This window comes from Pongo pygmaeus, chromosome 20 (genome assembly GCF_028885625.2).
Source record: "Pongo pygmaeus isolate AG05252 chromosome 20, NHGRI_mPonPyg2-v2.0_pri, whole genome shotgun sequence".
In the NCBI taxonomy this organism is placed as follows: domain Eukaryota; kingdom Metazoa; phylum Chordata; class Mammalia; order Primates; family Hominidae; genus Pongo; species Pongo pygmaeus.
Genome location: NC_072393.2, coordinates 11,162,054 through 11,189,512, shown reverse-complemented (window position 1 = coordinate 11,189,512; position 27,459 = coordinate 11,162,054). Strand labels below are relative to the sequence as shown.

Genomic DNA, 27,459 nt, shown 5'->3' with positions numbered 1-27,459 from the left:
AAAAAATACACAAAAGTTAGCTGGGCATGGTGGTGCACACCTGTAGTCCCAGCTACTTGAGAGCCTGAGGTGGGTGGACAGCTTGAGTCCAGGGAGGTCGAGGTTGCAGTGAGCCAAGATTGCATCACTGCACTCCAGCCTGGGAGAGAGAGTGAGACCACCTCTGAAAACAAGGTGTGGGGAAGAACTCGGAAATGTTCATATTAGATTCGGCTGTCACTTGGATCTGAGAAAGAAGCGTGCCTTGGCTCTATCCTATCAGATGTTGGGCCCTCCCCTACATGGTGGCCCTGCACCACTAGGCAGGGTGCATCAGCCCTTCCACAACCACTTAGGAAAGTCACAGCGTGGATTCGGAGCCATAATCTTCCCCACACAGCCACACCAGACTGAATGCCTACTCTGTACCAAGTGCTTTAGTGGGCTTTTAATTTTTTCTGACAAGCCCACACTTAGAGATAAGGAGCCCAAAGCATGGAGAGGTGACTTCACTCACAAAGCAAGGAAGTGTAAAAGCTGAGTTCCAAACCCTGGCTTTAAAGCCCACTTATCTCTCCTGTCCTCTGCCTTACACCAGAGCATGGGCTGAAGTACAGTGAGACCTCTGGGAAAGGCTGACCCTCTGACCAAAGCCAAGACACAAAGCCTTCAGGCTACCCAAGCTCCACAATTCCTACCAACAGTGCCAACCACTGCCCTCAGCTTCAAGCTCCCAGCAGCTTCAGATGATCTTCCTGGAACACACCCTGGCGAGAAGTCGAAAGTGGCATTTAATAACTGACTCAAGCAATGATGGTGTGGACCCTTTCCAATACTTCTGATCAGTGAGACACAAGTGTCTTTGATGACAACACATCTTAAAACCCTTCCCTGAAGTTGGCTGATGTCTAACAGAGGGCAGATTTGGGGCCAGAGATTTTTGGCAGGTAATGGTGTAGAGATAGCATTTAGTTAGTATCATTTCAATGTCTTTTGTTTCCTTTCTTTTTGGGGGGTTAGAGGGGAGAAGGGTCTCGCTCTGTGGCCCAGCATGGAGTGCAGCGGCATGACCAAGCTCATTGCAGCCTCAAATTCCTGGGCTCAAGGGATCCTCTCACCTCAGCCTCACAAGTAGCTGGGACGACAGGCACGCGCCGTCTCATCTGGCTATTTTTTAAAAAATTATTATTTATTTATTTATTGGGATGGAGTTTTGCTCTTGTTGCCCAGGCTAGAGGGTAATGGCACAATCTCGGCTCACTCCCGAGTAGCTGGGATTACAGGCGCATGCCACCATGCCCGGTTAATTTTTTGTATTTTTAATAGACACGGGGTTTCACCATGTTGGCCATGCTGGTCTTGAACTCCTAACGTCAGGTGACCCACTCGCCTCGGCCTCCCAAAGTGCTGGGATTACAGATGTGAGCCACCGCACCTGGCCTATTTTTATTTTTAGTAGAGACGAAGTCTTGCTATGTTATCCAGGCTGTGTCTTTTGCTTTCCTTGCGTTTCTTTTTTATGTATTTTTTTTTTTTTTTTTTTTTTGAGACAGAGTTTTGCTGTTGTTGCCCAGGCTGGAGTGCAATGGCACAATCTCAGCTCACTGCAACCTCCTGGGTTCAAGCGATTTTCCTGCCTCAGCCTCCTGAGTGGCTGGAATTACAGGCATGCACCACCACGCCTGCTAATTTTGTACTTTTAGTAGAGATGGGGTTTCTCCACGTTGGTCAGGCTGGTCTCGAACTCCCAACCTCAGGTGATCTGCCCACCTTGGCCTCCCAAAGTGCTGGGATTATAGGCGTGAGCCACTGTACCTGGCCTATATATGTTTTTTTTTTTTTTTTTTCCCTGAGTCTCACTCTGTCGCCCAAGCTGGAGTGCAGTGGCTCCATCTCCACTCACTGCAAGCTCCGCCTCCTGGGTTCATGCCGTTCTCCTGCCTCAGCCTCCCGAGTAGCTGGGACTACAGGCACCCGCCACCACGCCCGGCTAATTTTTTCTGTATTTTTAGTAGAGGCGGGGTTTCACTGTGTTAGCCAGGATGGTCTCGATCTCCTGACCTTGTGATCTGTCCGCCTCGGCCTCCCAAAGTGCTAGGATTACAGGCGTGAGCCACCGCGCCCGGCTTTATATATGTATTTCTATATCCAATTTTTATTTATGGCAACTGATAGCAGTATTTAACTATTTCTGACAAGAATTATTAGGATCAAAGATAGTCCACAAGTTTGAGGATTAAGTCACAGAGCTGGTAGTTACAGTTTGAATCTTGGTCCTGCCACAGCCTTGGAAAAATAAATTTTCTGAACCTCAGCTTTTCCTCTGTAAAAGTGAGATGCTGACTTAAACCAACACCTGTTCAACCCACTGATTATGAATGCAAGGGTCAAATGCCAAAACTTGAAAGTAGCAAACACACAAAAACAAGTATCACAACAAAGATAGTTGTTTTATCACCTGGTTTTATTAACTTGCCACAGGACACTGAGGTAGCATCACTCCCTTAATACTTCAGTTTTATGTCATTTCTTTTTTCTTTTTTTTGTGATGGAGTCTCACTCTGTTGACCAGACTGGAATGCAGTGGCATGATCTCGGCTCACTGCAACCTCCACCTCCCGGGTTCAAGCGATTCTCCTGCCTCAGTCTCCAGAGTAACTGCGATTACAGGCGTGCACCACCACACCCAGCTAATTTTTGTTAGACGGGGTTCCACCATGTTGGCCGGGATGGTCTCGAGCTCTTGACCTTGTGATCCACCCGCCTCAGCCTCCCAAAGTGTTGGGATCACAGGTGTGAGGCACCGCACCCAGCGTTATTTTTTCCTTATTAATTTTTTGAGACAGGGGCTTGCTCTGTCACCTAAGCTGGAGTGCAGTGATGCAATCTCTGCTCACTGCAGCCTCAACCTCCCAAGCTCAAGCAATTCTTCCACCTCAGCCTCCTGAGTAGATGGTAGTACAGGTGTGTACCACCATACCCGGCTAATGTTTGTGTATTTTGTAGAGACAGGGTTTCACCATGTCGCCTAGGCTGGTCTTGAACTCCTGGACTCAAGCGATCCTTCCACCTTGGCCTCCCAAAGTGTTGTAGTTACAGGCGTGAGCCACTGCGCCGGCCATAAATTACACTTAAAAAAAATAAAAAGTATTGAGGCCAGGCGCGGTGGCTCATGCCTATTATCCCAGCACTTTGGGAGGCTGAGGCAGGTGGATCACAAAGAATTCAAGACCAGCCTGGCCAAGATGGTGAAATCCCGTCTCTACTAAAAATACAACAATTAGCCGGATGCGGTGGCAGACGCCTGTAATCCCAGCTACTTGGGAGGCTGAGGCAGGAGAATCGCTTGAACCCAGGTGGCAGAGGCTGTAGTGAGCCGAGATCGTGCCACTGTACTCCAGCCTAGGCAACAGAGTAAGACTCTGTCTCAAAAACAAAAAAAAAAAAGAAAAAAAATATTGGCTGGGCGCAGTGGCTCACGCCTGTAATCCCAGCACTTTGGGAGGCCGAGGTGGGAGGATCACTTGAGGTGAGGAGTTTGAGACCAGCCTGGCCAACATGGTAAAACCCCAGCTCTACTAAAAATACAAAAACTAGCTGGGCATCATGGCACATGCCTGTAATCCCAGCTACCCAGGAGGCTGAGGCAAGAGAATCACTTGAACCCAGGAGGCAGAGGTTGCAGTGAGCCGAAATCGTGCCACTGCACTCCAGCCTGGGTGTCAGAGTGAGACTCTGTCTCAACAACAACAACAAAAATACAATTTACCATAACCTAGCTAAGTACCAGCAGTGTACACTAACTTACTTCTTTTCATAGAATTCTGTGTTTCAGGGTTACTGAAGTACAACATAACCAGAATCTATGATTCCATATAGATTTCCAGACCAGAAAACGCTTTATCCTTCCAAGCCACCTCCAGTAACTTACAATGCTCATCTGATAAAACCAGGTTGTTTTGCAAAAAACTTCCCTGTAACATACCAATAGTCACGACACTGTCAATTGCCTGGTTTTGTATTTTTAATAGGGACGAGGGCTGGGCATGGTGGCTCACGTCTGCAATCCCAGCATTTTGGGAGGCCGAGGCAGGCGGATCACCTGAGGTCAGGAGTTTGAGGCCAGCCTGACCAACATGATGAAATCTCATCTCTACTAAAAAACACAAAAATTAGCCAGGTATGGTGGCATGCGCCTGTAATCCCAGCTACTTGTGAGGCTGAGACAGGAGAAACGCTTGAACCCAGGAAGCAGTGGTTGGGGTGAGTGCCACTGCACTCCAGCCTGGGCAACAAGGGCGAAACTCTGTCTCAAAAAAACCAGTCTCTATTATTTTTCCAATTTTCTTTGAGACTATATTTAAAAATAAAAATTTAAAAAAATCAAAACAAAAATGTTACTTATTTATTTATTTTTTTGAGTTGGAGTCTCACTCTGTTGCCCAGGCTGGAGTGCAGTGGTGCAATCTCTGCTCACTGCAAGCTCCACCTCCCGGGTTCATGCCATTCTCCTGCCTCAGCCTCCTGAGTAGCTGGGACTACAGATGCCTGCCACCACGCCCAGCTATTTTTTTTTTTTGAGACGGAGTCTTGTTCTGTCGCCCAGGCTGGCGTGGTGCAGTGGTGCGATCTTGGCTCACTGCAAGCTCCGCCTCCCGGGTTCATGCCATTCTCCTGCCTCAGCCTCCTGAGTAGCTGGGACTACAGATGCCCGCCACCACGCCCAGCTTTTTTTTTTTTTTTTTTTTTTTTGAGACAGAGTCTCGCTCCGTTGCCCAGGCTGGAGTGCAGTGGTGCAATCTCAGCTTACGGCAAGCTCCGCCTCCCAGGTTCATGCCATTCTCCTGCCTCAGCCTCCCGAGTAGCTGGAACTATAGGCGCCCGCCACCAAGCCCAGCTAATTTTTTCTATTTTTAGTAGAGACGGGGTTTCACCGTGTTAGCCAGGATGGTCTCGATCTCTTGACCTCGTGATCCACCCTCCTTGGCCTCCCAAAGTGCTGGGATTACAGGCGTGAGCCACCACACCTGGCCAATTTTTTGGAATTTTTAGTAGAGACGGGGTTTCACCGTGTTAGCCAGGATGGTCTCGATCTCCTGACCTCGTGATCCACCTGCCTCAGCCTCCCAAAGTGCTGGGATTACAGGCTTGAGCCACCGTGCCTGTCCACTTATTTTACTTTTTGAGACAGTCTCACTCTGTTGTCCAGGCTGGAGTGCAGTGGCACGATCATGGCTCACTGCATTGTTAAACTCCCAGGCTCAGGTGATCCTCCCACCTCAGCCTTCCTGAATAGCTGGGACTACAGACATGGCCCACCATGTCTGGCTAATTTTTCTATGTACACATATTTTCAATTCTCATTCAACACCTTTGGTAAATTTTTGTATTTTTTGTAGAGACGGGGTTTTGCCATATTGCCCAGGCTGGTGTTGAACTCTTAGGCTCAAGTGATTCGACTGCTTTACCCTTCCAAATATTTTAGTTTTTGAGAAAGGTCTCACTATTTTGCCTAAACTGGTCTTGAACTCCTGATCTCAAGCAATCCTCCTACCTCAGCCTTCCAAAGAGCTGGGAATGGCAAAAATGTTACTTATCAAAATGAAAGGCCAGGTGTGGTGGTTCACTCCTATAATCCCAGCACTTTGGAAATGCGAGGCAGGCGGATCACCTGAGGTCAGGAGTTCAAGACCAGCCTGGCCAACATGGTGAAACCCCATCTCTATTAAAAATACAACAATTTGCCAGGCATGTTGGCACAAGCCTGTAATCCCAGCTACTCAGGAGGCCAAGGCAGGAGAATTGCTTGAACCTGGGAGGCAGAGGTTGCAGTGAGCTGAGATTGCGCCACTGCACTCCAGCTGGCGAAACAGAGCAAGACCCTGTCTCAAAAAAAAAAAAAAAAAAAAGACAAAAAAAAAGAAAACAAAACGAGAGAGAATAGATCATAGAATAAAAACATTTCAGCTCAAATTTTATTTAATTACTATTATTATTCTTTTTTGTAGCATCGGAGTCTTGCTATGTCACTCGAGCTGGCCTCAAACTCCTGGCCTCAAGCGATCCTCTTGCCTCAGTGTGCAAAATGCTGGGATTACAGACATCACCAAGCCAGGCCACAACCCAAACTTGAAAAAGAAAATCTAAGTGGTCTTAGAAGAGTTTGCAAGTCACCTGACCAATGTGGTACCTCCTTAAGGAGGGCCTCTGAGGCCCAATGAAAAAGGCTTATATAAAAGGCTCATGACCAGCTCTGCTAGTGATGAACATGTGTCAAGTCGTTCTGCTGTCCCCAACTCCTGGACCCAGGTGGCTCTGAATTAGCTTCAGCTAATAAAGAACAAAGACGGGGGGCAGAAAGGCTCCTCAAACTTGTGCAAATCCAGGGAGAAAACACTTTGCACATCATCTATCTCAGTTGTTCTGCAGGTGAGGCACACTCAGAACTGCACCACCCCAGGCAAGCAGTTTGCCAGGACTCGGGGGCGTCAGGGTTTCATCTCGGGGCCTCCGCCTGCACCAGCGAGTGGGCCTGGCTCAGGACGAGCCTGTCCTTCTTCTCCTTCTGCAAGACCTGCTCCTCCCACAGCGCCTGGTCCACCTGATCGTCGGTGAGCACGACAGGCTTGTACTTCTCATCGAAGAGCCGCTCGTTGGTCTCGGAATGCAGCTGCTGGGGCCCGACCACCCGCAAATGCGCCGGCAGGTGCAAGAATTCGTCGTCGTTGATGTCGCAGTCGCGCATCCGGGCCCCCAGCACCCACCAGCGACCCACGAAGCCCACGTCCAGGACCCGGCCGGGGAAGTCTGTCCAGCGTGGCTGCAGGTAGCGGCAACGCGCCTGGTAGAGGCTGGCCTGGGCGTCGAAGGGCGCCTCGTACACCAGCGAGCAGAGCCCCAGGTTGACGTGGCGCAGGCGGCCACGGCCCCGCAGCCAGAGCAGCCGCTGCACGAAGGCTTCGGACTCGCGGTTGCGGGTGGCCGGCGCCAGCAGCAGGAGGGTCCCCGACGCCTCCAGCAGCGCCTCCTCGAAGGCACCCTCGCTCGGCGCCAGCGTGAAGCAGGCCGCCGTGCCGCCCAGCAGACCCACATACACGGCCGCGCGCCCCGGCCGGGCACTAGCCTCCGCCGCCGCGTCCCTGCAGGCCTCAGCGTAGTCCCGGAGCAGCGCGCGGGCCCAGGACCCTGAGGGGAGAGGAGCGCGGTAAGAGTGATCCGGCCGCGGCGGCCACCCACCCTGCCGCCTTCCGCCGCTACTCACCCAGCCGCGCCCACACTCCCGGCTTCGCCACTACCGCGTCGCCCGCCTCTGCGCGGCGCCGGGACCAAAATCTCCTCAGAGCCGCCGCGGCCATCCTCTTCCGTCTTGGGGGTCCTTGCTCCGGGAAGAAACTCCTGATACCCGAAGTTAAGAGCCCGGGAGTCTCTTTTGCGCAAGCGCCAACTTTACCGGAAGTGGCTTCCCAACGGGAGAGGATAGAAAGAAGACAGGAGCCGGATGTTGCTGTCAGGTCTGAGTCGGGTAGACTCTGACGAGTAGGCGAGACGCGCAGGCGCAGAGAGCCCCAGCCACGCCGGCCCAGGTGGCCTCAGGTGAGGGGGGGTGGAGCGCACCTGTGGGGACGGGACGACGAGTTCAAGCCTCAGTGGGTGCAGTTGGTCGCCAGGTACGGCTGGGGGCCGAGGGACTGGCTCGGGGGCGGGGGGAAAGTGTGCCTGACCGGTCTCTGTCCTCAGTGAGGGATGCGGAGACGCCTCTGAACGACCATGGCATCGGCCGACGAGCTGACCTTCCACGGTGAGTGCGGCCCCGACGTGGCCGGATCTCCTACTCCCGCCCTGCGCCAGAACCTCCCCCCCAGGCGGCTTCCAACTTCTCTACCCCGAAGCCTAGGCGGCTGTGAACCCTGACCCAGGAGTGAGACCCATCCCTAACTCGAACCCCGCCTCCGCCCTGAACTCAGACCTCAAACCCGAGCCTCTGGTCCCCAGACCCTGACCCCATCCCAGGGCCAACCCTAAGTTGCAGTTCCACTTTAGGAGGAAGGGAACAGATGTCCTCCCGATGCCTCCAAACCGAGGAAGTTGGGCCCCACCTTGGGGGAGATCAATGGCTCAGCAGAGCCTCCGCCCCCAGATGAGCATCGGCTTAGCTTGGGCCCAGTCGAGTTCTTTCCACCCCTCAAACGTGCGTGTGTCCCATATGCCCCCTCCATAGAATTCGAGGAGGCCACTAATCTTCTGGCTGAGACCCCACATGCAGCCACCACCAGCAGAAGCGATCAGCTGACCCCACAAGGGCACGTGGCTGTGGCCGTGGGCTCAGGTGGCAGCTATGGAGCCGAGGATGAGGTGGAGGAGGAGAGTGACAAGGCCGCGGTGAGTCCCTGTGTCCTGCCTCCGTGCAGCCCCCAGCTGACCCAGGCTCTCCGGGCAGGCACTGAATGCCCGCAATGTGCAGCTCCTGCAGGAGAAGCAGCAGCAGCAGCAGCCCGGATTCTGGACCTTCAGCTACTATCAGAGCTTCTTTGACGTGGACACCTCACAGGTCAGGCCTGGGGAGGCAGGTGGGATGAGGCTCAGAGTTATGCTCAGGGTTCAGCCACTCTTCCCCTGGGCAGGGTGCTGGTGCTGGTGGGTGCTGGTGAAGGAACTGTGGTGCTCTCAAAGGGTTATGGTGGGACTGGCTATAGATCGGGACTGTGGGAACACAGGGGACACACACAATCTGGTGGGTTAGAGAAAGGCCTCCTGGGGGAGGTGGGGAATTGGCTGAGACCTAAAGGAGACAGAAGGCTTCCCTGGGGAATAGGGTAGGGGAGCAGAAGTATATGTTCCAGGCACAGGGAGCAGCATATGCAGAAGACCAAAGATGGGCTGGGCGCAGTGGCTCCTGCCTGTAATCCCAGCACTTCGGGGGGCCGAGGTGGGCAGATCACCTGAGGAGTTCAAGACCAGCCTGGCTAACATGGGGAAACCCCATCTCTACTAAAAATACAAAAATTGCGCGGGGTGGCTCATGCCTGTAATCCCAGCACTTTGAGAGGCCTGGGTGGGTGGATCACCTGAGGTCAGGAGTTTGAGACCAGCCTGGTCAAACATGGTGAAACCCCGTCTCTACTAAAAATACAACAAAATTAGCCGGGCTTTGTGGCAGGCGCCTATAATCCCAGCTACTCTGGAGGCTGAGGCAGAAGAATCGCTTGAATCCGCGAGGTGGAGGTTGCAGTGAGCCGAGATCGTGCCAATGCACTCCAGCCTAGGCAAAAAGAATGAGACTCTGTCTCAAAAATAAAATAAAATAAAATAAAATTTAAAAATAAAATAAAATACAAAAATTAGCCAGGTGCAGTGGTGGGTGCCTGTAATCCTAGCACTTTGGGATGCTGAGGCGGTGGATCACTTGAACCTGGGAGGCAGAGATGGTGGTAAGCCAAGATCGTGCCACTGCACTCCAGCCTGAACAGAGTGAGACTGTCTCAAAAAGAAAAAGAGGGGGCTGGGGCCGGGTGCAGTGGCTCATGCCTGTAATCCCAGCACTTTGGGAGGCCGAGGTGGGAGGATCATGAGCTTAGGAGATCGAGACCATCCTGGCTAACATGGTGAAACCCCATCTCTACTAAAAATACAAAAAATTAGCCAGGGGTGGTGGCGCATGCCTGTAGTCCCTGCTCCGTGGAAGGCTGAGGCAGGAGAATGGTGTGAACCCGGGAGGCGGAGCTCGCAGTGAGCAGAGATGGCACCACTGCACTCCAGCCTGGGTGACAGAGTGAGACTCCGTCTCAAAACAAAAAAAAAAAGAGGGAAAAAAAAAGAGGGGGCTGGGCATGGTGGCTCACGCCTGTAATCCCGGTACTTTGGGAGGCCGAGGTGGGCGGATTACCTGAGGTCAGGAGTTCGAGACCAGCCTGGCCAACATGGTGAAATCCCGTCTCTACTAAAAATACAACAATTAGCCAGGCGTGGTGGCACACGCCTGTAATCCCAGCTACTTGGGTGGCTGAGGTAGGAGAATTGCTTGAGCTCGGGAGGCAGAGGTTGCAGTGAGCCGAGATCATGCCACTGTACTCCATCCAGCCTGGCCGACAGAGCAAGACTGTCTTTAAAAAAAAAAAAAAAAAAAAAGAAGGAAAGGCTGAGTTCTTTCAGGTGGGACATGGAGAGAGAAGGGTGGAGGTCAGCAGGGAAGGAGCCTCTCAGGACAAGGGAGAAGTCCCTGGCAGACTTCCATCCTTGACCTTGGCCTTGCCCCCAGGTCCTGGACCGAATCAAAGGCTCGCTGCTGCCCCAGCCTGGCCACAACTTTGTGCGGCACCATCTGCGGAATCGGCCGGATCTGTATGGTGAGTGAGGTTGTGCATTTGGTTCCTTGATGGATCACTCAACAAGTGTGGCCTGAGTTGCAGACGCCAGTGTATAGCTGCAGACAAATCAGTCACTCAGACAGTGTGACTTACCTGCTGTTCAGGGAGACAGAGACATGAAGGACTGCAGAGGGTGGCGGGTAGAGAGCAGCAGAGCAGACAGGAGGAGCGGCCCTGCAGTTTTGCAGGGTGCCGCAGGGCAGGCCTCCCTGAGGAGGGTGAGGGAATGAGCCTTGTTGGCAACGGGAGGGGTGGGGGAGACCTAGGAAAAGAGGGTTCCAGAAACGGCGTAAGCTTCGTGGCAGGAACTTGCATGAACTGCAGGGCGGCATTACCACTGGAGCGAGTGAGCTGCACGGAGGCCACAGGCGAGGGGACAGATCACACAGGCCTCCCATGCTGTGGCAAGAAGAGATCTTTTTTTTTTTTCTTTTGAGACAGAGTCTCGCTCTGTCACCCAGGCTGGAGTGCAGTGATGCGATCTCAGCTCACTGCATTCTTCGCCTCCCGCATTCAAGCAATTCTCCTGCTTCAGCCTCCTGAGTGGCTGGGATTACAGGCATGTGCCACCACGCCCAGCTAATTTTTATATTTTTATTAGGGACGGAGTTTCACCCTGTTAGCCAGGCTGGTCTCAAACTCCTGACCTCAGGTGATCCGCCCGCCTCGGCCTCCTAAGTGCTGGAATTACAGGTGTGAGTCACCGTTATCTGGCCGAGAATGGATCTTTACGTGTTCTCGGGGTCCTTCTGGCCATCATGGGTGGCGAGGGCAGAAGCCAGGAGGCTGGGGTGGAGGCGGCCACATGGTGGGGACTGTGGATATGGAGAGTGGCACTGGATTCTGGAACGTGCTGGGGAAGTAGAAGAGACTGGCTTTGTGGCTAGATAGGTGGGGGTGGGGGAAGTGGGAGGTTAGGAGCCAAGGCAGGCTCTAGGGATTTCTGCCTGGACTACGGGATGGATAGAGTTGCCACGTATCCACGGGACCAGCTTGGCAGTGAGGGCAGAGGGCAAGGGTGTGGATGAAGCCGGAGATGCCCACCTGGGAGCTTGAACTGGAGCCTGCAGTGCTCAGGGCAGAGCCCTGGGCTCTAGAGGAGGCATAAGGCCCTGGGCTTGAAGGAGGTCACACTACGGGTGAACGCAGACATGGAAGGGGCCAAGAACTGGGCCTGGCTGCTCCCCATGGCTGAAGGGGTCAGAGAGTCAAAGAGGAGGTGACAGGGGTTGAGGAACTGGCACCAATGAGGTGAGACACAGGCCAAGGGTGTGCAGTCCTGAGTGTTTCCGGGAGGGGGATGAACTGAGAGCCAGCACTGGGCTCAGCCACCAGGAGGCCCCGGGTGTCCTGGTAAGTCAGGCAAAGTGCTTAGGAAGAGGCTGCGGTCTCAGCACAGTTCAGTCAGGATACATGTCTGCTTGTCCCGGAAGTGCAGGGCCTGGGACCCTGACTGTGCCTCCTACCCCCAGGCCCCTTCTGGATCTGCGCCACGTTGGCCTTTGTCCTGGCCGTCACTGGCAACCTGACGCTGGTGCTGGCCCAGAGGAGGGACCCCTCCATCCACTACAGCCCCCAGTTCCACAAGGGTAAGCAGGTGGGCAGGCCCAATGCCTGGCAGGGCCCTGGGGGACAGGGGGTGACTGCTCACCTTGCTCCCAGTGACCGTGGCAGGCATCAGCATCTACTGCTACGCGTGGCTGGTGCCCCTGGCCCTGTGGGGCTTCCTGCGGTGGCGCAAGGGTGTCCAGGAGCGCATGGGGCCCTACACCTTCCTGGAGACTGTGTGCATCTACGGCTACTCCCTCTTTGTCTTCATCCCCATGGTGGTGAGTGTAGCCTGGCGCGGAGTGGGTGGTGGCTGTGAGGACTGGCATGGTCACCTGCCGCTGTGTTGCTCCCAGGTCCTGTGGCTCATCCCTGTGCCTTGGCTGCAGTGGCTCTTTGGGGTGCTGGCCCTGGGCCTGTCAGCCGCCGGGCTGGTATTCACCCTCTGGCCCGTGGTCCGTGAGGACACCAGGCTGGTGGCCATGGCGCTGCTGTCCGTGGTTGTGCTGCTCCACGCCCTCCTGGCCATGGGCTGTAAGGTATGGGACTGGGGTGGCCACGGGTGGGGCCGAGGGGCTGTGGGGGCGTGGGCTGGCTGGCCCTGCCTCTGACCCCAGGGGTCTTGTGCAGTTGTACTTCTTCCAGTCGCTGCCTCCGGAGAACGTGGTTCCTTCACCCCAAATCACATCTCTGCCCTCAAACATCGCACTGTCCCCTCCCCTGCCGCAGTCCACGGCCCCCTCCTAGGAAGGCCCGGGTCCCACAGGTAAGGACTATTCCCAGCTGGACTGAGGGGGCTGCCCTCCCACCCCCAGTCGAGGCGAGAGGTTCTGGGGCCACTCCCAGACAATTCTTTCTTTCAGGCAACACCTAAGTGGACCAACCCCTCTGCCTGTCCTGCCCCCCAGACGATGACTGAAGGCTCCTTTGACACCTTGAGATGACTCTGCTACTTTCCAGACTTTTCTTACAAAGCAAACACTTTTATTTTCTATGCAAAGGTGATTCAGAGAATTTATATAAAGGCGGGTGAGGGGCAGCCGAGCAGGGAACTTTGGGACAGGGCTGGGGCCCCCATATCCCCCTCTGGGCCACCTGCTTTCCCTCCTATGGCTCCCCTGGAACAGGAGGGAGAGCCAAGGGGGCGGCCCAGCCTGGACAGCGCCCGCTCCTGCCTGGGTGCACACACGGCGGGCCTGGGGCCGGGCCTGAGCTCCAGCATCTGAGTTTGGGGGTATGAGAAACGGGGGAGCAGAAGGAGAAGAAAACTGCCTGTGCTGCAACACGTTTCCTCGTTTATTTTTTCTTTTTCTTTTTTTGGAGGGAGAGGTCCCTGCAAGGTCCCTTCCCGGGCAGGGGAGGGATGGAAATGCCGTCACAGTAGTAGGGACTGGAGCGTCTACAAGGATGGAGGGGAGCTACTCAGGCCTAACGTTAGCTACAAGGAAAAAGGACGCCTTCCGTGACAGATCCTTGAGGTGTCTGTGTCTGCCCCAAGTGGCCGGCAGTGGCCTTCCCTCCAGGCCCAAGGCCTGCGGCCACCTGCTCTAACTCTGAGTGGGGGGGGGCAGGGGGGACCTGCAGGGGCTCGGGGACAGGACAGCAGCAAGAGGCAGGGGCCAAGGACGGAGGCCTTCCCGACAGTGGGGTGGGTTGTACATTCAAGTGTGAGGTGAACCCTTTGGTGGGGAGGGGGCCCCTGAAGCCTCGGCAGGGCCACCCCTCCCCGCGGCGCCTCTGAGTCTAGGGAGAGGGGCTGCTGGCTCGGCCCGGCCGGCCTGGCTTCACAGAGGGTCTGCGGATTGACACTGGTTCTTTTCGTAAAAAAATAAAATTAAAAAAAGCAGCATGTCACGTCCGTTGTGACCGAGGCCTGGTCGTCGAAGGGGAGGCCCCGCCTGGCCAGGCTACCTTCCCACTGGAGACAGGCAGGGGGACAGGTGCTAAGGGCAGGCAGGCAGGGCTGGCAGGCCCCATGGTGCCTGTTCCAGCAGATGACAAGCCCAGGTCAGGGTGGAGTGGGCAGGAGGGGGACGAGGGCTCCCACGACATGATTTTGTGTAAAATATGGCAGCGACAAACACTCAGGGCCAGGAGGTGGGGGTTAGGGTGGGGACGGCGGCAACATCGTGTAAAAAAGTGTCCCAGTTCCCATAGCAAAGAGGACTGTGACCGGGTGTTTGGGCTTCTCCAGTACAAGGGGGAAAGCCGCCCGGCGGGGGGGCGGGCAGGGACATCATTTGGTTTCCTGGTGCTGTCAGTCCGCGGGGCGGGCCCCTAGCTCCCGTAGTGCATGGTGTTGGTCGGGATGGACATGGGCGACGCCATGGAGATGGCGGGGCCGCCCATGGTGAACTGGCTGTTGACTGCATAGTGGGCACTCGTGCCGCCACCACCGCTGCCCTGGGCGCCGGAGGACCCTGTGGGGCAGGCGATGGCAGTGAGGGGCTGCCCTGGCCCGCCCAGCCCCCAGGCAGAGTCAGAGAGAGAGAGAAAGGGCAGGCAAGAGGGCAGGCGGGCGGCCGGACAGAGGATGGCGACTCACACGCTAGCTCGGCCCCCACGGGCCCTGCCCCCGCCACCCTCGTTACCTTGGACAATCCCCGTGCTCATTATGGAGCCCATCCGGGAGTGGGTGTGATTGACAATCCCCGTGTTGGCTGCGCAGCGAGAGGGAGGAAAGAAGGAAGGGAGACGGCGTCACCGCCCCCAGCCACCCAGCCCATGCGCAGCAGCAGGCTGCAGAGCGAGGCAGAGAGGACGGAGGGCCTCGGCCGAGAGCCCCCAGGAAGAGAAAAAGGTGAAAGGACCAAGCAGGGGCCGACCCTAGTCGCCACAGGCCCTTCCCGGCCCCTGGGCAGTCCTGGGCACGGCTCCCTGCTGCCCCTGGCCCTGGGGGACACTCACCTAAAGGAATCAGGTTGTTGTGGCCCACGCTGGAGCCACTGGCAATAACACTGCTCAGGTCATAGGCGGTCGGCATCCCTGTGTCCAGAGAGCGAGACGTCAGGGCTGGAGGCAGAGGGGCCAGGCCTGCGGCGAGGGCGGCCTCCCGGGTTGGCTGGGCATTGGGGCGGGCCCTGCTCACCTGCCACGGCCATCCCGCTGCTGAGGTTGTAGGTGCTGCCCGTGTTCCACATGTTTTCCGAGGGAGATGTGTAGTGGGAGCCGGGTGGGGGTGAGGGCGTTGTGCCCGTATATCTGTGGCAGAGACAGAGCCATGGGCAGAGGCGAGGGGGTTGTAGGGCCGGGGCGCCCCCCTGTGCAGGCAAGGGGCCCCTCCTACCTGAAGAAGGGGTTTTTCAGATCCAGGAGGTTACTGGACTTGGAGCCGGTCTGGTCCACCTGGGCCACAATACTGATGTCGTAGCTCTGTCTGCGGAGAGGGTGCAGGCTGCGGCATGAGCTGCTGGCAGATGGACCCCTGCCCCCCACCACCAGCCCCAGAGAGCAGTCGCACCTTTTGTTGGCAATAAGCAGACATGTCCCTGAGAGCGTGTCCCCTGCCTTGGCGAACAGTGGTGACTGGAACAGGCACCGCACCTGGTACCAGTGGGTCAGGGGCTCTGTCGGGGCTGTGGACAGCCACACGGTCATTCTGTGGAGAGGGACAGGCACGTACTTGACTGGGCCAGCGCCACCACTGGAGCCACCACCTTGTATGCCTTGAGTCCTCCCCAAGCACCTGCCCCCTCTGCCAGGGACCCCTAGGACCCTGGAGCAGACGGGCTTGCCCCCAGGCAGTCCCAGACACAAACATGAGCAGGCACACACGTACACACGAGGGACCCGCAACCACGAGATCCCTACTCACCCTGACACGTGCCAAGAGACAGACACAGGCCCATGAGGAACAGACACTGGGACACACACACACACACCCCCCACCCACAACAGTCTCTTGCTCCGAGACAGGCTCTCACTCCCATTGGAAGGGATGGTGGAACCTGGAGCCACGTTCCACCCTCCCAGCCAGGTTGCAGCTGCAGGAAGCCCTGGGAGTGGGGAGGAGGCAGCACGGGCTGCTCTGCGGCACTCACATGGAGCCGATGAAAGCAACGTCAAACCAGAAAGCCAGGCCGTGGACCAGCCCTGAATGCAGCATGTGGAATTTGAATGGGATTTCTATCCTGGAAGGCAAAGGGCAGTGGCTGCTGGGGAAGCTAGACAGGCGCTGCCGAGAGAGAAGAGGGGGTGCCAGGTACAGAGGCCCGGGGCCCCCGCCCACCATCTGCCCTGGGACGGCAGGATGCCAGCGGGAGCCAGGGGTGGCCCTGACCTTCGGCCTGAGCCAGGCCTGGGAGGATGGAGTGTGGGTGCCAGTACCTGTGCAAATCTCCTTCTTTGGCTTCTAAGAAGTTCACTGTGTACTTGACAGACTTGGCCATCAGGATCCGGATGTCAAATGTGTCCTGGGAGAGACCACAGGTGTGATGTGGCATCTGATGCCAGGGCCAGCATGGAAGGGGACAGTCCTGCCCTTCCCCCAGGTCTGGCCACAGCTTCTAGGCTGTGCAGCTAAAACTAGCTTGCTCTTCTCAGACATGCTGCGAGGAGGGTGAACTGGCACAACACCACCGAGGGCAATTAGGTGACAGCTCTCAAAATGACAAGTGTTTATCCACATAAAAGATCTGGCACTACAGGAGTTTAACCTCCAGATACATGAACACATCAACAAACTTACATGTATAATTAGATTGTCTGTGGTAGCAACACACTGGAAACCATCTAATTAAACCAATGATGGCTCTCCCATCAAAGACCATGCGGACGTGAGAAAGAATGAAGAGGCTCTTTATGAACAGATGGGGAAAGATCTCCAAGCTAAATCATTAAGCAAGTTAACCAAAAAAGCAAGTTAAAGAACTAGGTGCTAGCTGGGTGTGGAATTGTATGCCTGTAACTCCAGCTACTCAGGAGGCTGAGGCAGGAGGATTGCTTAAGCGCAAGAGTGTGAATCAAGTCTGGGAAACACAGGGAGACCCTGTCTCTTAAAAACAACAACAACACTGGTGCTGCTGTCCACTCCCAGCGATGTTTATATCCGACTAACACACCTGCCGTGAACTATGTAAACCGAATAAAATCCAAAGAAAAGAATAAACCAGTTGTTGGAAGCACTGGCGACCAACCAGAGCGGCCAGGATTTTGGGGATCAAGCTCCTGGAAAGGAGGGAAATGCCCTTTCTGGAGGGAGCCCTTTCTGGCCTCTGCCTTTTCACCATGGGGAGGGCAGAAAACAGCCACCTCGACCTTTCAGCAGCTTCCCTGGGTGGGGAAAGCAAAATGGGAGCTCAGGGTTACCAAGGCAGCTCGGACTCAAGGGGCTGTAATGTCAAAGCAAAGGGAAATAAGTGCAGGAGTGAGGTGGGCGGTGCACACTCAGTGCACTTGTGAAATTGGCCAACTCCTGAGCTTTGAGCGAGGCAGGGCATCAGAGGCTAAGACACCAAGCAGAAAGCTGCTAATAAGAGGCTCAACGCCAGGCGCAGTGGCTTATGCCTATAATCCCAGCAGTTTGGGAGGCCGAGGCGGGCGGATCACCTGAGGTCAGGAGTTCAAGACCAGCCTGAGTAACACAGTGAGGCCCCATGTCTACAAAAAAAAAAATAAATTAGCCGGGCATGGTGGCACACTCCTATAGTTCCAGCTACTTGGGAGGCTGAGGCAGGAGGATCACTTGCGTCTGGGAGATCGAGGCTGAAGTAAGCCATGAAGTGATTGAGCTACTGTACTCCAGCCTGGGGAACAGAGTGAGACCCTGTTTCAAAAAACAATAAAAGCGAACAGGTGGTTCAGCAGCATATTGGTAATGAGGCTAACCACTGGGCTTGCATTAACATTACTGAAGGCTGTACCATAAAGCAGCACCTTCTCAAACTGTGGCCTCTTCCAAGGCACCCTCATCATAATACAAAATTTGCATAATACCACCAAAATATTTCTTGCTTTTTTCACTCATTCACTCCCCAGTGATATCACAAAAGACTGAACACGCTGGGCATGGTGGCTCACGCCTGTAATCCCAGCACTTTGGGAGGCTGAGGTGGGTGGCTCACTTGAGGTTAGGAGTTCAAGACCAGCCTGGCCAACATGGTGAAACCCCATCTCTACTAAAAATACAAAAATGAGGTGGGTGTGGTGGTGCACACCTGTAGTCCCAGCTACTCAGGAGGCTGAAGCAGGAGAATTGCTTGAACCCAGGAGGTGGAGGTTGCAGTGAGCCAAGATCGCGCCACTACATACACCAGCCTGGGTGAAAGAGCTAGACTCCGTCTCAAAAAAAAAAAAAAAAAAAAAGGGGGCTGGGGGGGGCAGGGCTGGACTTGGTGGCTCACGCCTGTAATCCCAGCACTTTGGGAGGCCGAGGCAGGCGGATCACCTAAGGTCAGGAGTTTCAGACCAGCCTGGCCAACATGGTGAAACCCCATCTCTACTAAAATTACAAAAAATTAGCTGGGAGTGGTGGCAAGCGCCTGTACTCCCAGCTACTCAGGAGTCTGAGAATCACTTGAGCCCGGAAAGTGGAGGCTGCAGTAAGCTGAGATCATGCCACAGCACTCCAGCCTGGGCAACAGAGCAAGACTCCGTCTCAAAAAAAAAAGAAAGAAGAAAGAAAAAGAAAATGAGAGAAAACAATGGATGGAAAAGACAGAAAAGAGTGTAACAATCATGAGATATGGTGAAAAGGTCCACTGTACACGTAATTGGAATCCCAGAAAGAGAAAGAGAATGGGGCAGACGTAGTGTTTAAAGAGATATTATCCAAGATTGTCCAAGAGTCTCCCAAAATGAATGAAAAACATCAAGAGCAGGGGAAAACAGAATAAAACGGAACTTTTTTTTTTTTTTGAGACGGAGTCTTGCTCTGTCGCCCAGGCTGGAGTGCAGTGGTGTGATCTCGGCTCACTGCAAGCTCCGCCTCCCGGGTTCACGCCATTCTCCTGCCTCAGCCTCCCGAGTAGCTGGGACTACAGGCGCCCGCCACCATGTCTGGCTAATTTTTTGTATTTTTAGTAGAGACGGGGTTTCACCGGGTTGGTCTCGATCTCCTAACCTCGTGATCTGCCCGCCTTGGCCTCCCAAAGTGCTGGGATTACAGGTGTGAGCCACTGCACCTAGCTTTTTTTTCTTTTTGATTTTTTAATCATGGATCTATGTATCAAAAATCTCAAGTAAAATCAATCAATAAATCACATCCGCTCACCAAGGATAAACTCATCTAGTAATGGTTCTTTTTTATTTTTATTATTTATTTATTTTAATTTAAAAAATAGTGATAGTGTCTCTGTGTTGCCCAGGCTGATCTTGAACTCCTGAGCCTAAATGCCCCTCCTGCCTTAGCCTCATCTAATAATGGTCCACATGTATTGCATGTTTGCTGTGTGCTAAGTGTCTACATGCACTGACGCTTTTGACCCAAATCTCTGTGAGAGAGCTCTGTGTAGGGCAGAGGAGAGGGCTCAGAGAGGGGGGCTGTAGCTTCCTGAGGGCTGCACAGCTGCAGAGCAATGGCAAGTGATCACTGCAGCAGTGCCCTGGAGGCCCTACTCACCACCACAGGCTGCCGGAAATACTCATCCACTGCGGCACCTCGGAGGGCTGACAGGTCCACTCCGTGGAAGGATGGCTGGTACCTGTGGACAGGCCCCACCCCCACAGCAAGGTCAGGGCTGCAGAAGAGGCAGGTGGGGTAGCCCTGCCTTCTCTCCCAGTCAGCCCTCATCTAGTCCAAGTCTTTCAGAAAAAGAGGAGTGCAGGCTCCCTGGGGAGCTGGGGCTGTCCCTGAGAAGGCAGGCTATGGGGCCCAGGCGGGACACCCAGGGCACACTCACCAGAAGTTGGCCTTGGTGAACTGCTCCATGTAGAGCTGTTCATCCGTGAAGGGTGCAAGGTGGACGTCACCAATGGTAGGAAACATGTTCCCTGGGAGTGGGGCAGGGAGGGGTGCTGGCGTCAGGTGACACATCCCACACTGCCTGGCAGAGCTTCCAAAGGACCCCAAGACCCCCAACCCTGGGTGCTCCCAGCCTGTCATCCATTCGTTCCTGCACTGCTGTGACAGTGACACCGAGCGCCTATTCTGATCAGTGTTTCATCACCACCACGGGTACTTGACCTGCACCAGCTCACGGATTCCACCTGAGACTGGGAGGCCGGTGGCTCATCTTTATGTCCTATTACTAGACCTGGGAGGTGTGAGGGACCTGCCAAAGACTCACGGGGAAGCAGGCAGTGCCCGGGATGTAGCCAGGCGCTGCCTCTCAGGCCCTGCCATCTGTGCATGTGTGCAGCTGGGAAAGCAAAGCAAAGTTGCTCTGGACAGAGGGAGGGTGGTGGGCCCCGGGCTACCCCAACGCTGCTGGGGACCTCAGTTGAGACCAAGAGCCAGGTGGGGGAAGCCGAATCCACATAACAGGGACTGCCTAGGTTCTGGCACAGGCACCCAGCCGGCAGGGTGGGCCACTTGGCCTGCCTGGTCTGGGCACACGGACTGAGGGAAGGGCAGGGCCTCCCTCTGTGACTCAAGGGTAGACGCATGAGTCAGGGCCAGCGGCAGGGAGGATCAGGGCCCCGCAGCCCCGCCTACTCCAAGGAGCACCTGGCCTCCGGATGTGGGCCCCCCAACCTTGCAAGATGGGGGAGGAGATCCTGAGGTTATCAGTGGGACTCTGCCTCCTCCTTACGCCACCAGGCTGTACCCGAGGCGAGAGCTGCAGGGCTGCAGCTGCTGGAACGGGGAGGGAGATGCACATGCTGCGGCTTCTGCCCTGGGGGACCTGGGGGCACCATGGGAAGTGACCCAGCCTGGAAGGAACCTCTGGCTCCTGCTGACCAGGAGACATGTGACTAGGAGAGGGGAGGGCTGCCTTTAACCCCTGGAAGAGCTTCCTGAGCTGGACAGGAGTCCTCCTTGCACAGGCCTGGCCTCCCCGCTCCCTGCAAGCTGGCTGCTGGGCCGTGGGGGGCGCATGCAGCTGCCCACAGAGCCTGACTGCCATCTGGCTTCATGTCCCATCAGGAGGGGCCCTCTCTGCTGGGGCTGTCCCTACTCCCATCCCCACCATCAGGGCAGAAGAGGAGGAGAGTGAGGCCCACAGCCCCTGGAGCAGCCTGCCTCCCATACTCACACCCAAGACATGAGACAAAGCTGTGGGACGCCACCTCCCACCTCCAGGAGCACAGCCAGCCAGGACCCTAGGGCCTGGATCCAGGGCGGGCCAGAGACGAGAGTGGAAGCTTCCCCCCGCCCCTGCCTGCACAAGCCCCACCAGCCTGCTGCTGCCCACACTCCATCCCATGGCTGCTACCCTGGCTGGGGACCTGTCCCCCGCCACACGCACACAGCTGCTTGCCTGTACAGAAATGCTCAGACACGCACGTACCTAGCATGAGAAGAGCCACAGACACATGCCTCAGGCGTCAGGGCTGCACAGACCCCAAGACAGATGGGTAAATAGAAACAGTCACCCAGGCCAGGCACAGTGGCTCATGACTATAATCCCAACACTTTGGGAGGCTGAGGCGGGTAGATCACCTGAGGTCAGGAGTTCGTGACCAGCCTGACCAACATGGTGAAACCCCATTTCTACTAAAAATATAAAACTTAGCTGGGCGTGGTGGTGCACACCTTTAATCCCAGCTACTCGGGAGGCTGAAGCACAAAAATTGCTTGAACTGGGGAGGTGCAGGTTGCAGTGAGCCGAGATCACACCACTGCACTCCAGCCTTGGCAACAAGAGTGAAACTCTGTCTCAAAAAAAGAAACAGTCACCCAGTGACCAGAGGCCATACCCAGAGGCATGGATGGGAAGTGACAGATGGGCTTGCCAGACGGCTACCTCACCTCCTCACGCATGTACACTCGCACCCACACCCCTGCATTTGCACACATGCTCGCCCACCCCACCTCCTGGACTGTGAGGAGAGCAGGGCTTGTTGGGGAACTGCTGACCACAGAACCTGTCCCAATCCCCACTCCCAGGCAGAGGCTGTCCCGCAGGAGCAGGACATGGGATGGCAGAGGTGCCAGAAGATCCTCTGTACCCTGTCTGGGCGGGTGGGCAGCTGGGTGTCTGGCCGTGTTTGGGGCCCAGGGCTCCAAAAGCCACAGCTGGCTGGAGTGCAGTTGGGGTGGGAGCGGGGGAAAAGCCCAGGCTTCCCTACACCCTGGGCCACCGACAGCAAGCAGGGAGCTGAAGCACTGATGGCCTGGCTCAGCGGCAGCCAGGGGCTCCACCGAAGGGCCCGGCCTGTGTACCCCGCAGTGCTCACCGCTGGGCTTCAGGTACTTCTTGGCGTGGAGGTAGCTCTCCAGCATGCGCTCGTTGAAGAGCATGTAGCCCATGGGCTCCGAGATGATGATGTCCACCTGCTCGGGGAGTGACACCTCCTCCACCTTGCCCGGGATGACCACGATGCGGTCCGTCAGGTTGTTACTCTTCACCAAGACCTGCAGGCGGGCAGGGCCATGTGGGCTTCCCTGCATCTTCCTGCCGTGGGGCCCTCCCTAGACCTCCTCTCAAGGGACAGCCTCCATCCGCACATGGCCATCGGGTGCCCCTCTGCCTCCTTCGCTGGCGCCCCAACCATGGCTGCGATTGGCCATAGCCTGTTAAGAGCTCGCTGTGGGCCGGGCGCGGTACCTCAAGCCTGTAATCCCAGCACTTTGGGAGGCCGAGGCAGGAGGACTGCTCGAGCTCATAAGTTGGGAGACTAGCCTGGCCAACATGGAGAAACCCTGTCTCTACTAAAAATACCAAAAAAACATTTTTTTTTTTTTTTTTTTTGAGACAGATTCTCACTCTGTTGCCCAGGCTGGAGGTGGTAGTGGCGCCATCTCGGCTCACTGCAACCTCTGCCTCCCCGATTCTAGTGATTCTTCCACCTCAGCCTCCCGAGTAGCCGGGACTACAGGCACCCACCACCATGCCTGGCTAATGGGTTTTGCCACGTTGGTCAGGCTGGTCTCGAACTCTTGACCTCAGGTGATCCGCCCGCCTAAGCCTCCCAAAGTGCTGGGATTACAGGTGTGAGCCACCATGCCCGGCCTAAAAATACAAAAATTAGCCAGTTGCGGTGGTGGACACCTGTAATCCCAGCTATTCAGGAGCCTGAGGCAGGAGAATCACTTGAACCCAGGAGGTGGAGGTTGCAATGAGCCAGGATAGCACCACTGCACTCAAGCCTGAGTGACAGAGTGAGACCCCCCCAAAAAAAAGAGTTCACTGTGACCCCAGCCCTGCTTCAGGGCCGTCCCCTGCTGCGGCCTCCTAGGTCCCCCACCCTGCGTTGACAACTGCTGGTGGCTGCAAAGAGGGGGACGAGCAGACATCACAACAGCCACCAAAGAAAAGCTGGATGCACCCCCAACCCAGCGATTCCAGGGCTAGGGTGTGTCCTACAGACACAACCACATGTGGCAGAGGGGCTCACGACAGCAGTGTCGGCCACGTAAAGACCTGGAAGGAGTCTGAGTGTCGCTGCGGACACAATGCAGCTAAAGCAACAGCGGTATGGCTGGGCACAGGGGTGCTCTGCGGCGGCAAGACAGAGCAAAGATGGCCCCTCCACGACCCCGGCGACCCCAGATCCATGGGTGAGGCAGAGCAGGGAATGGAGGGTGCAGCCTCCGCTGGTGCGAGAGGACGCTCACGTCTACAGCCACGGAACAGCTCTGTCAGACTTTGTGGCCGTAGCTCCTCTCTCGTGATGGGGCTGGGGGTGGGAGCCAGGGGTGGGGAAGGAGACCACGCTGTTTGCTCTTTTTTAGCTTTTACGTTTTGAACTTTGTGAATGAAGGTTTCAGTGCAAAAAAAAAAAGACAGGGAAATGACATGTGGCCCTGACTACCGGTCATGAGGGAAAATCATCTCAGGCCCTGAAGCCCCTCCCCGAAATGACTGTTTTGGGGACAACAAAGAGAGCAAAGCACAGAAGTAATGTCCCCAGGCCCCTGGGGGTTCCCAAGCTTCTCTAGGCTGGGGCCAGCATGGCACTCATGGGCGAGCACCAGCGGGCCACTGACCTCGGCGTGCTGGGCCATGGTGCTGGCCTCCACCGCGTAGATTTTCCGTGCTCCAGCTTGGGCGGCAAAAAACGACAGGATCCCAGAGCCACAGCCAACATCAAGAACGATCTGAGGGAGGAGTGGGAGGTGAGAGCGAGACATAGGAGGTGACGGTGATGGGGAGGTGACAGTGATCATAAGGGATGTGCATATCATGAGGCGTCTGTCTTCACTCTCAATGTTTGCCCTTTATGGGCTCTTGGTCAAAATGATGCGAGAACTCAAGATGAGCCATGGGCCAGTCCTCTGGGAGGAGAAGCCCTGGGGAAGCTCCCGCTCGGCCCCAACCCTGTGGCCTGCAGGCCTCTGGATCATCTGGGGTGAGAGGCACGGGCCTCCCCTGGAAGCTCACTGGCAGTTGAAAAGCATTTTTCCGGGGCCTCCGCAGTTCTAGCATGGAGGAAAGGGGCCCGAGGTGTTGGTGGCAGTGTCTCCCAGCTCCATGCTGACTCATGCCTGGAGAAGCAGCCTGTCTTGGCTGGGGCAGGTGAGCCGCCCAAGCCCTGGGGCTGGCTGGGCTCCCCGCAGGGCTACTGGCCTGTGATGGTCACTCATGGCAAAGTCCAGGCCAGGGTCTGGGAGAACACACCACCTGTTCTGGATTTGTGGGATTGCTTCCACACGAGCAGACCAAGGACAGACATTCCTGGTGGTGACAGGCATGAGCTTTTGAAGGATGAATGCTCTGGGCACAGTGAGTGCCTGCAGGGGAAGCTGGGGTCAGGTGGGAAGGCCTCAGGGTACCGATCAGAGCTCCAGATGAACCAGGAAATGGATCTCCATCCTTGGGGAGCAGAAAGGGACTTCACCAACGGAGGACGTCCCTCCCAGACCGCAGCGGCCAGGAGGAGGCTCGGGATGGCCCTGCCGGGGCAGACACTCTTGTGTCAAGACAACTCCTCCCCAGGGCCCAGGGCCTACCATCCTCTGGGACGGTAAGCAATGCTAGGGGGGCATGACCCAGGCGCTGGATGAGGCAGATCCATGCAGATCCACATGGAGAGATCCCCAAAATACTTGGAGGAAAAAAACAGGCTCCCATTTGATTCAAAAGAGAAAACAGGCCGGGTACGGTGGCTCACACCTGTAATCTCAGCACTTTGGGAGGCTGAGGCGGATGAACTGCTTGAGGCCAGAAGTTTGAGACCAGCCTGGGCAACATGGCAGAACCCCATCTCTACTAAAAATACAAAAATTAGCCGGGCATGGTGGCACATGACTGTAATCCCAGCTACTTGGGTGGCTGAGGCACAAAAATCGCTTGAACCCAGGAGGCGGAGGCTGCAGTGAGCTGAGATTGTGCCACTGCATTTCAGCCTGGGTGACAGAGTGAGAATCTGTCTCAAAAAAACCCCAAAAAACAGAAAGAGAAAACAAAAACTCCTGAGTAAGCCAGGTGCAGTGGCTCATGCCTGTAATCCAAGCACTTTGGGAGGCTGTGGGCGGATCATGAGGTCAAGAGATCGAGACCATCCTGGCCAACATGGTGAAACCCTGTCTCTACCAAAAATACAAAAATCAGCTGGGCTTGGTGGCGTGCGCCTGTAGTCCCAGCTACTCAGGAGGCTGAGGCAGGAGAATCGCTTGAACTCGGGAGGCGGAGGTTGCAGTGAGCCGAGATTGTGCCACTGCACTCCAGCCTAGTGACAAAGCAAGACTCTATCTCATAAAAAAAAATGAAAATAAAAAAGGTAGACACCAAAAACTCTGGCAAATGGGATGAGAAGGGAATACATTATACATTTCTACTTTTTTTTTTTTTTTAAGATGGAGTCTTGCTCTCTTGCCCAGGCTGGAGTGCAGTGGCACAATCTCAGCTCACTGCAACCTCCGCCTCCCAGGTTCAAGCGATTCTCCTGCCTCAGCCTCCTGAGTAGCTGGGACTACAGGTGCCTGCCACCACGCCCAGCTAATTTTTGTATTTTATTTTAGTAGAGATGGGCTTTTGCCATGTTGGCCAGGGTGGTCTTGAACTGCTAACCTCAAGTGATCCACCTGCCTCAGCCTCCCAAAGTGCTGGGATTACAGGTGTGAGCCACTGTGCCTGGCCGATTTCTACTTTTGAATACATACGCTCTGCTGTGTTCTCTCTCTCTTTTAATCATGAGTGCACATTATTTGGTGATATCAAAAAGCTTATTTATTATTTTTGTTTTTGAGGCAGGGTCTCGCACTGTGGCTCAGCCTGGAGAGCAGTACCCCAGTCGCAGCTCACTACAGTTTCAACTTCCTGGGCTCAAATGATCCCCCTGCCTTGGCCTCCCAAAGTGCTGGGATTATAGACAGGTGTGAGCTACTCTGCCCAGCTCAACAAAATAATTGTAAAATATACGCTGATGTCTGCATGGTGAAAAATCTGGAAGAAGAAACCTCATACTGAGGGGTGGCGGCTGTCTTGGAGGGAACTGATAGAGGCCTCTCAAGCCTATAATGTACATGCTGTGTTGAGTTTATATATCAAATGCATTTATTTTTCTTGCTTTTTGTTTTTTTTATTTGTTTGTTTTTTGAGATGGAGTCTTGCTCTGTTGCCCAGGCTGGAGTGCAGTGGCGCGGTCTCAGCTCACTGCAAGCTCTGCCTCCCGGGTTCATGCCATTCACCTGCCTCAGCCTCCTGAGTAGCTGGGACTACAGGAGCCCGCCACCACGCCCAGCTAATTTTTTTTGTATTTTTTAGTAGAGACAGGGTTTCATCATGTTAGCCAGGATGGTCTCGATCTCCTGACCTTGTGACCCGCCCGCCTCAGCCTCCCAAAGTGCTGGGATTACAGGCGTGAGCCACCGCGCCTGGCCTTGTTTGTTTGTTTTTTTTTTAAGAGACAAGAGTCTCGCTCTGTCGCCCAGGCTGGAGTGCAGTGGCACAATCATAGCTTACTGCAGCCTCAAACTCCTGGGCTGAAGCAATCCTCCTGCCTCAGCCTCCGCAGTAGCTGAGATAAATGCATTTCTAATCTGAGAAAATTAAAGATAAAATCAATGAGCAAAGAAAAAAAAAAAAAAAGACAGAAGCAGAGAGGTGGGCACATGCGTGGGCCACTCACCTTGTCCTTGAAGTCGGTGTGGTTTTGCAGGATGGCGCGCTGGTAGGTGCCTGTCCGCACGTAGTCCTGCATCATGTTCTGCTGCTGGGACAGGTAGCCATAAAACTGGAACAGAGACACACCAATGGCACAGGGCACATGGTGGCATGAGGCAGCCAAGGCCCTGGCCAGCCCTGTGATAGAGCAAGGGGCCATCTTGGGCACAAACCTCCCTTGGGAGGCCGTGCACCCTCTGCCTGGGCCCCACTAGCAGCTCCAGGAGAGGGAGCAGGAAGCCGGAGGGCAGCCCCCAGGAGGACACCGCCACTATCACTGCAGCCGATGGCAACAGCTGGATGCCACCTGGACCTGGAAGCTGCCCAGGAGAACTCAAGATTTGCCACAGGCAGGGTTCTGGCATCGGGGGCCACCTGCCCCATCTTGAGGGCCCCAAAGAAGAAGAGAAGCGGATCGA

General features: G+C 55.4%; 3 protein-coding genes across 7 annotated transcripts in view; 1 reads left to right on the top strand and 2 right to left on the bottom strand.

The window, feature by feature from the left end:
• Positions 1–5,936: 5,936 nt before the first annotated feature.
• TIMM29 (translocase of inner mitochondrial membrane 29) lies at positions 5,937–7,530 on the bottom strand. The gene is made up of 2 exons (XM_054463943.2): positions 7,241–7,530; positions 5,937–7,164 (listed from the first exon to the last, which is right to left on the bottom strand). Exons 1-2 carry the CDS (start codon positions 7,332–7,334, stop codon positions 6,476–6,478), a joined length of 783 nt encoding a protein of 260 aa, XP_054319918.1. The 5' UTR covers positions 7,335–7,530; the 3' UTR covers positions 5,937–6,475.
• Positions 7,439–13,737, top strand: YIPF2 (Yip1 domain family member 2). Of its 4 annotated transcripts, none has more exons than XM_054463940.2 (10): positions 7,439–7,572; positions 7,717–7,777; positions 8,198–8,358; positions 8,441–8,527; positions 10,235–10,322; positions 11,816–11,932; positions 12,006–12,172; positions 12,248–12,430; positions 12,522–12,657; positions 12,755–13,737. In XM_054463940.2, the coding sequence occupies exons 2-9, from the start codon at positions 7,747–7,749 to the stop codon at positions 12,636–12,638; spliced, it is 951 nt and encodes a 316-aa protein (XP_054319915.2). In that variant the 5' UTR covers positions 7,439–7,572; positions 7,717–7,746; the 3' UTR covers positions 12,639–12,657; positions 12,755–13,737. The 4 variants fall into 4 exon arrangements, with proteins under 4 accessions (XP_054319915.2, XP_054319917.2, XP_054319914.2 ...); XM_054463942.2 differs by having other exon boundaries at positions 12,738–13,737; XM_054463939.2 differs by having other exon boundaries at positions 7,480–7,646.
• CARM1 (coactivator associated arginine methyltransferase 1) overlaps positions 12,854–27,459 on the bottom strand; it is a 51,647-nt gene continuing 37,041 nt past the window's right edge. Inside the window, exons 4-16 of one of the 2 annotated variants that reach the window (XM_054463935.2) lie at positions 27,006–27,110; positions 23,923–24,033; positions 22,170–22,347; positions 19,730–19,820; positions 19,450–19,531; positions 16,218–16,303; positions 15,932–16,021; positions 15,352–15,489; positions 15,178–15,267; positions 14,980–15,092; positions 14,799–14,876; positions 14,483–14,551; positions 12,854–14,311 (exon numbers count right to left, since the gene is read on the bottom strand). In XM_054463935.2, coding sequence (XP_054319910.1) covers positions 14,169–14,311; positions 14,483–14,551; positions 14,799–14,876; positions 14,980–15,092; positions 15,178–15,267; positions 15,352–15,489; positions 15,932–16,021; positions 16,218–16,303; positions 19,450–19,531; positions 19,730–19,820; positions 22,170–22,347; positions 23,923–24,033; positions 27,006–27,110 — 1,374 coding nt within the window. In that variant the 3' untranslated portion in view covers positions 12,854–14,168. The remainder of the gene's footprint in view (positions 14,312–14,482; positions 14,552–14,798; positions 14,877–14,979; positions 15,093–15,177; positions 15,268–15,351; positions 15,490–15,931; positions 16,022–16,217; positions 16,304–19,449; positions 19,532–19,729; positions 19,821–22,169; positions 22,348–23,922; positions 24,034–27,005; positions 27,111–27,459) is intronic. The other variant, XM_054463936.2, reaches the window with a different exon arrangement.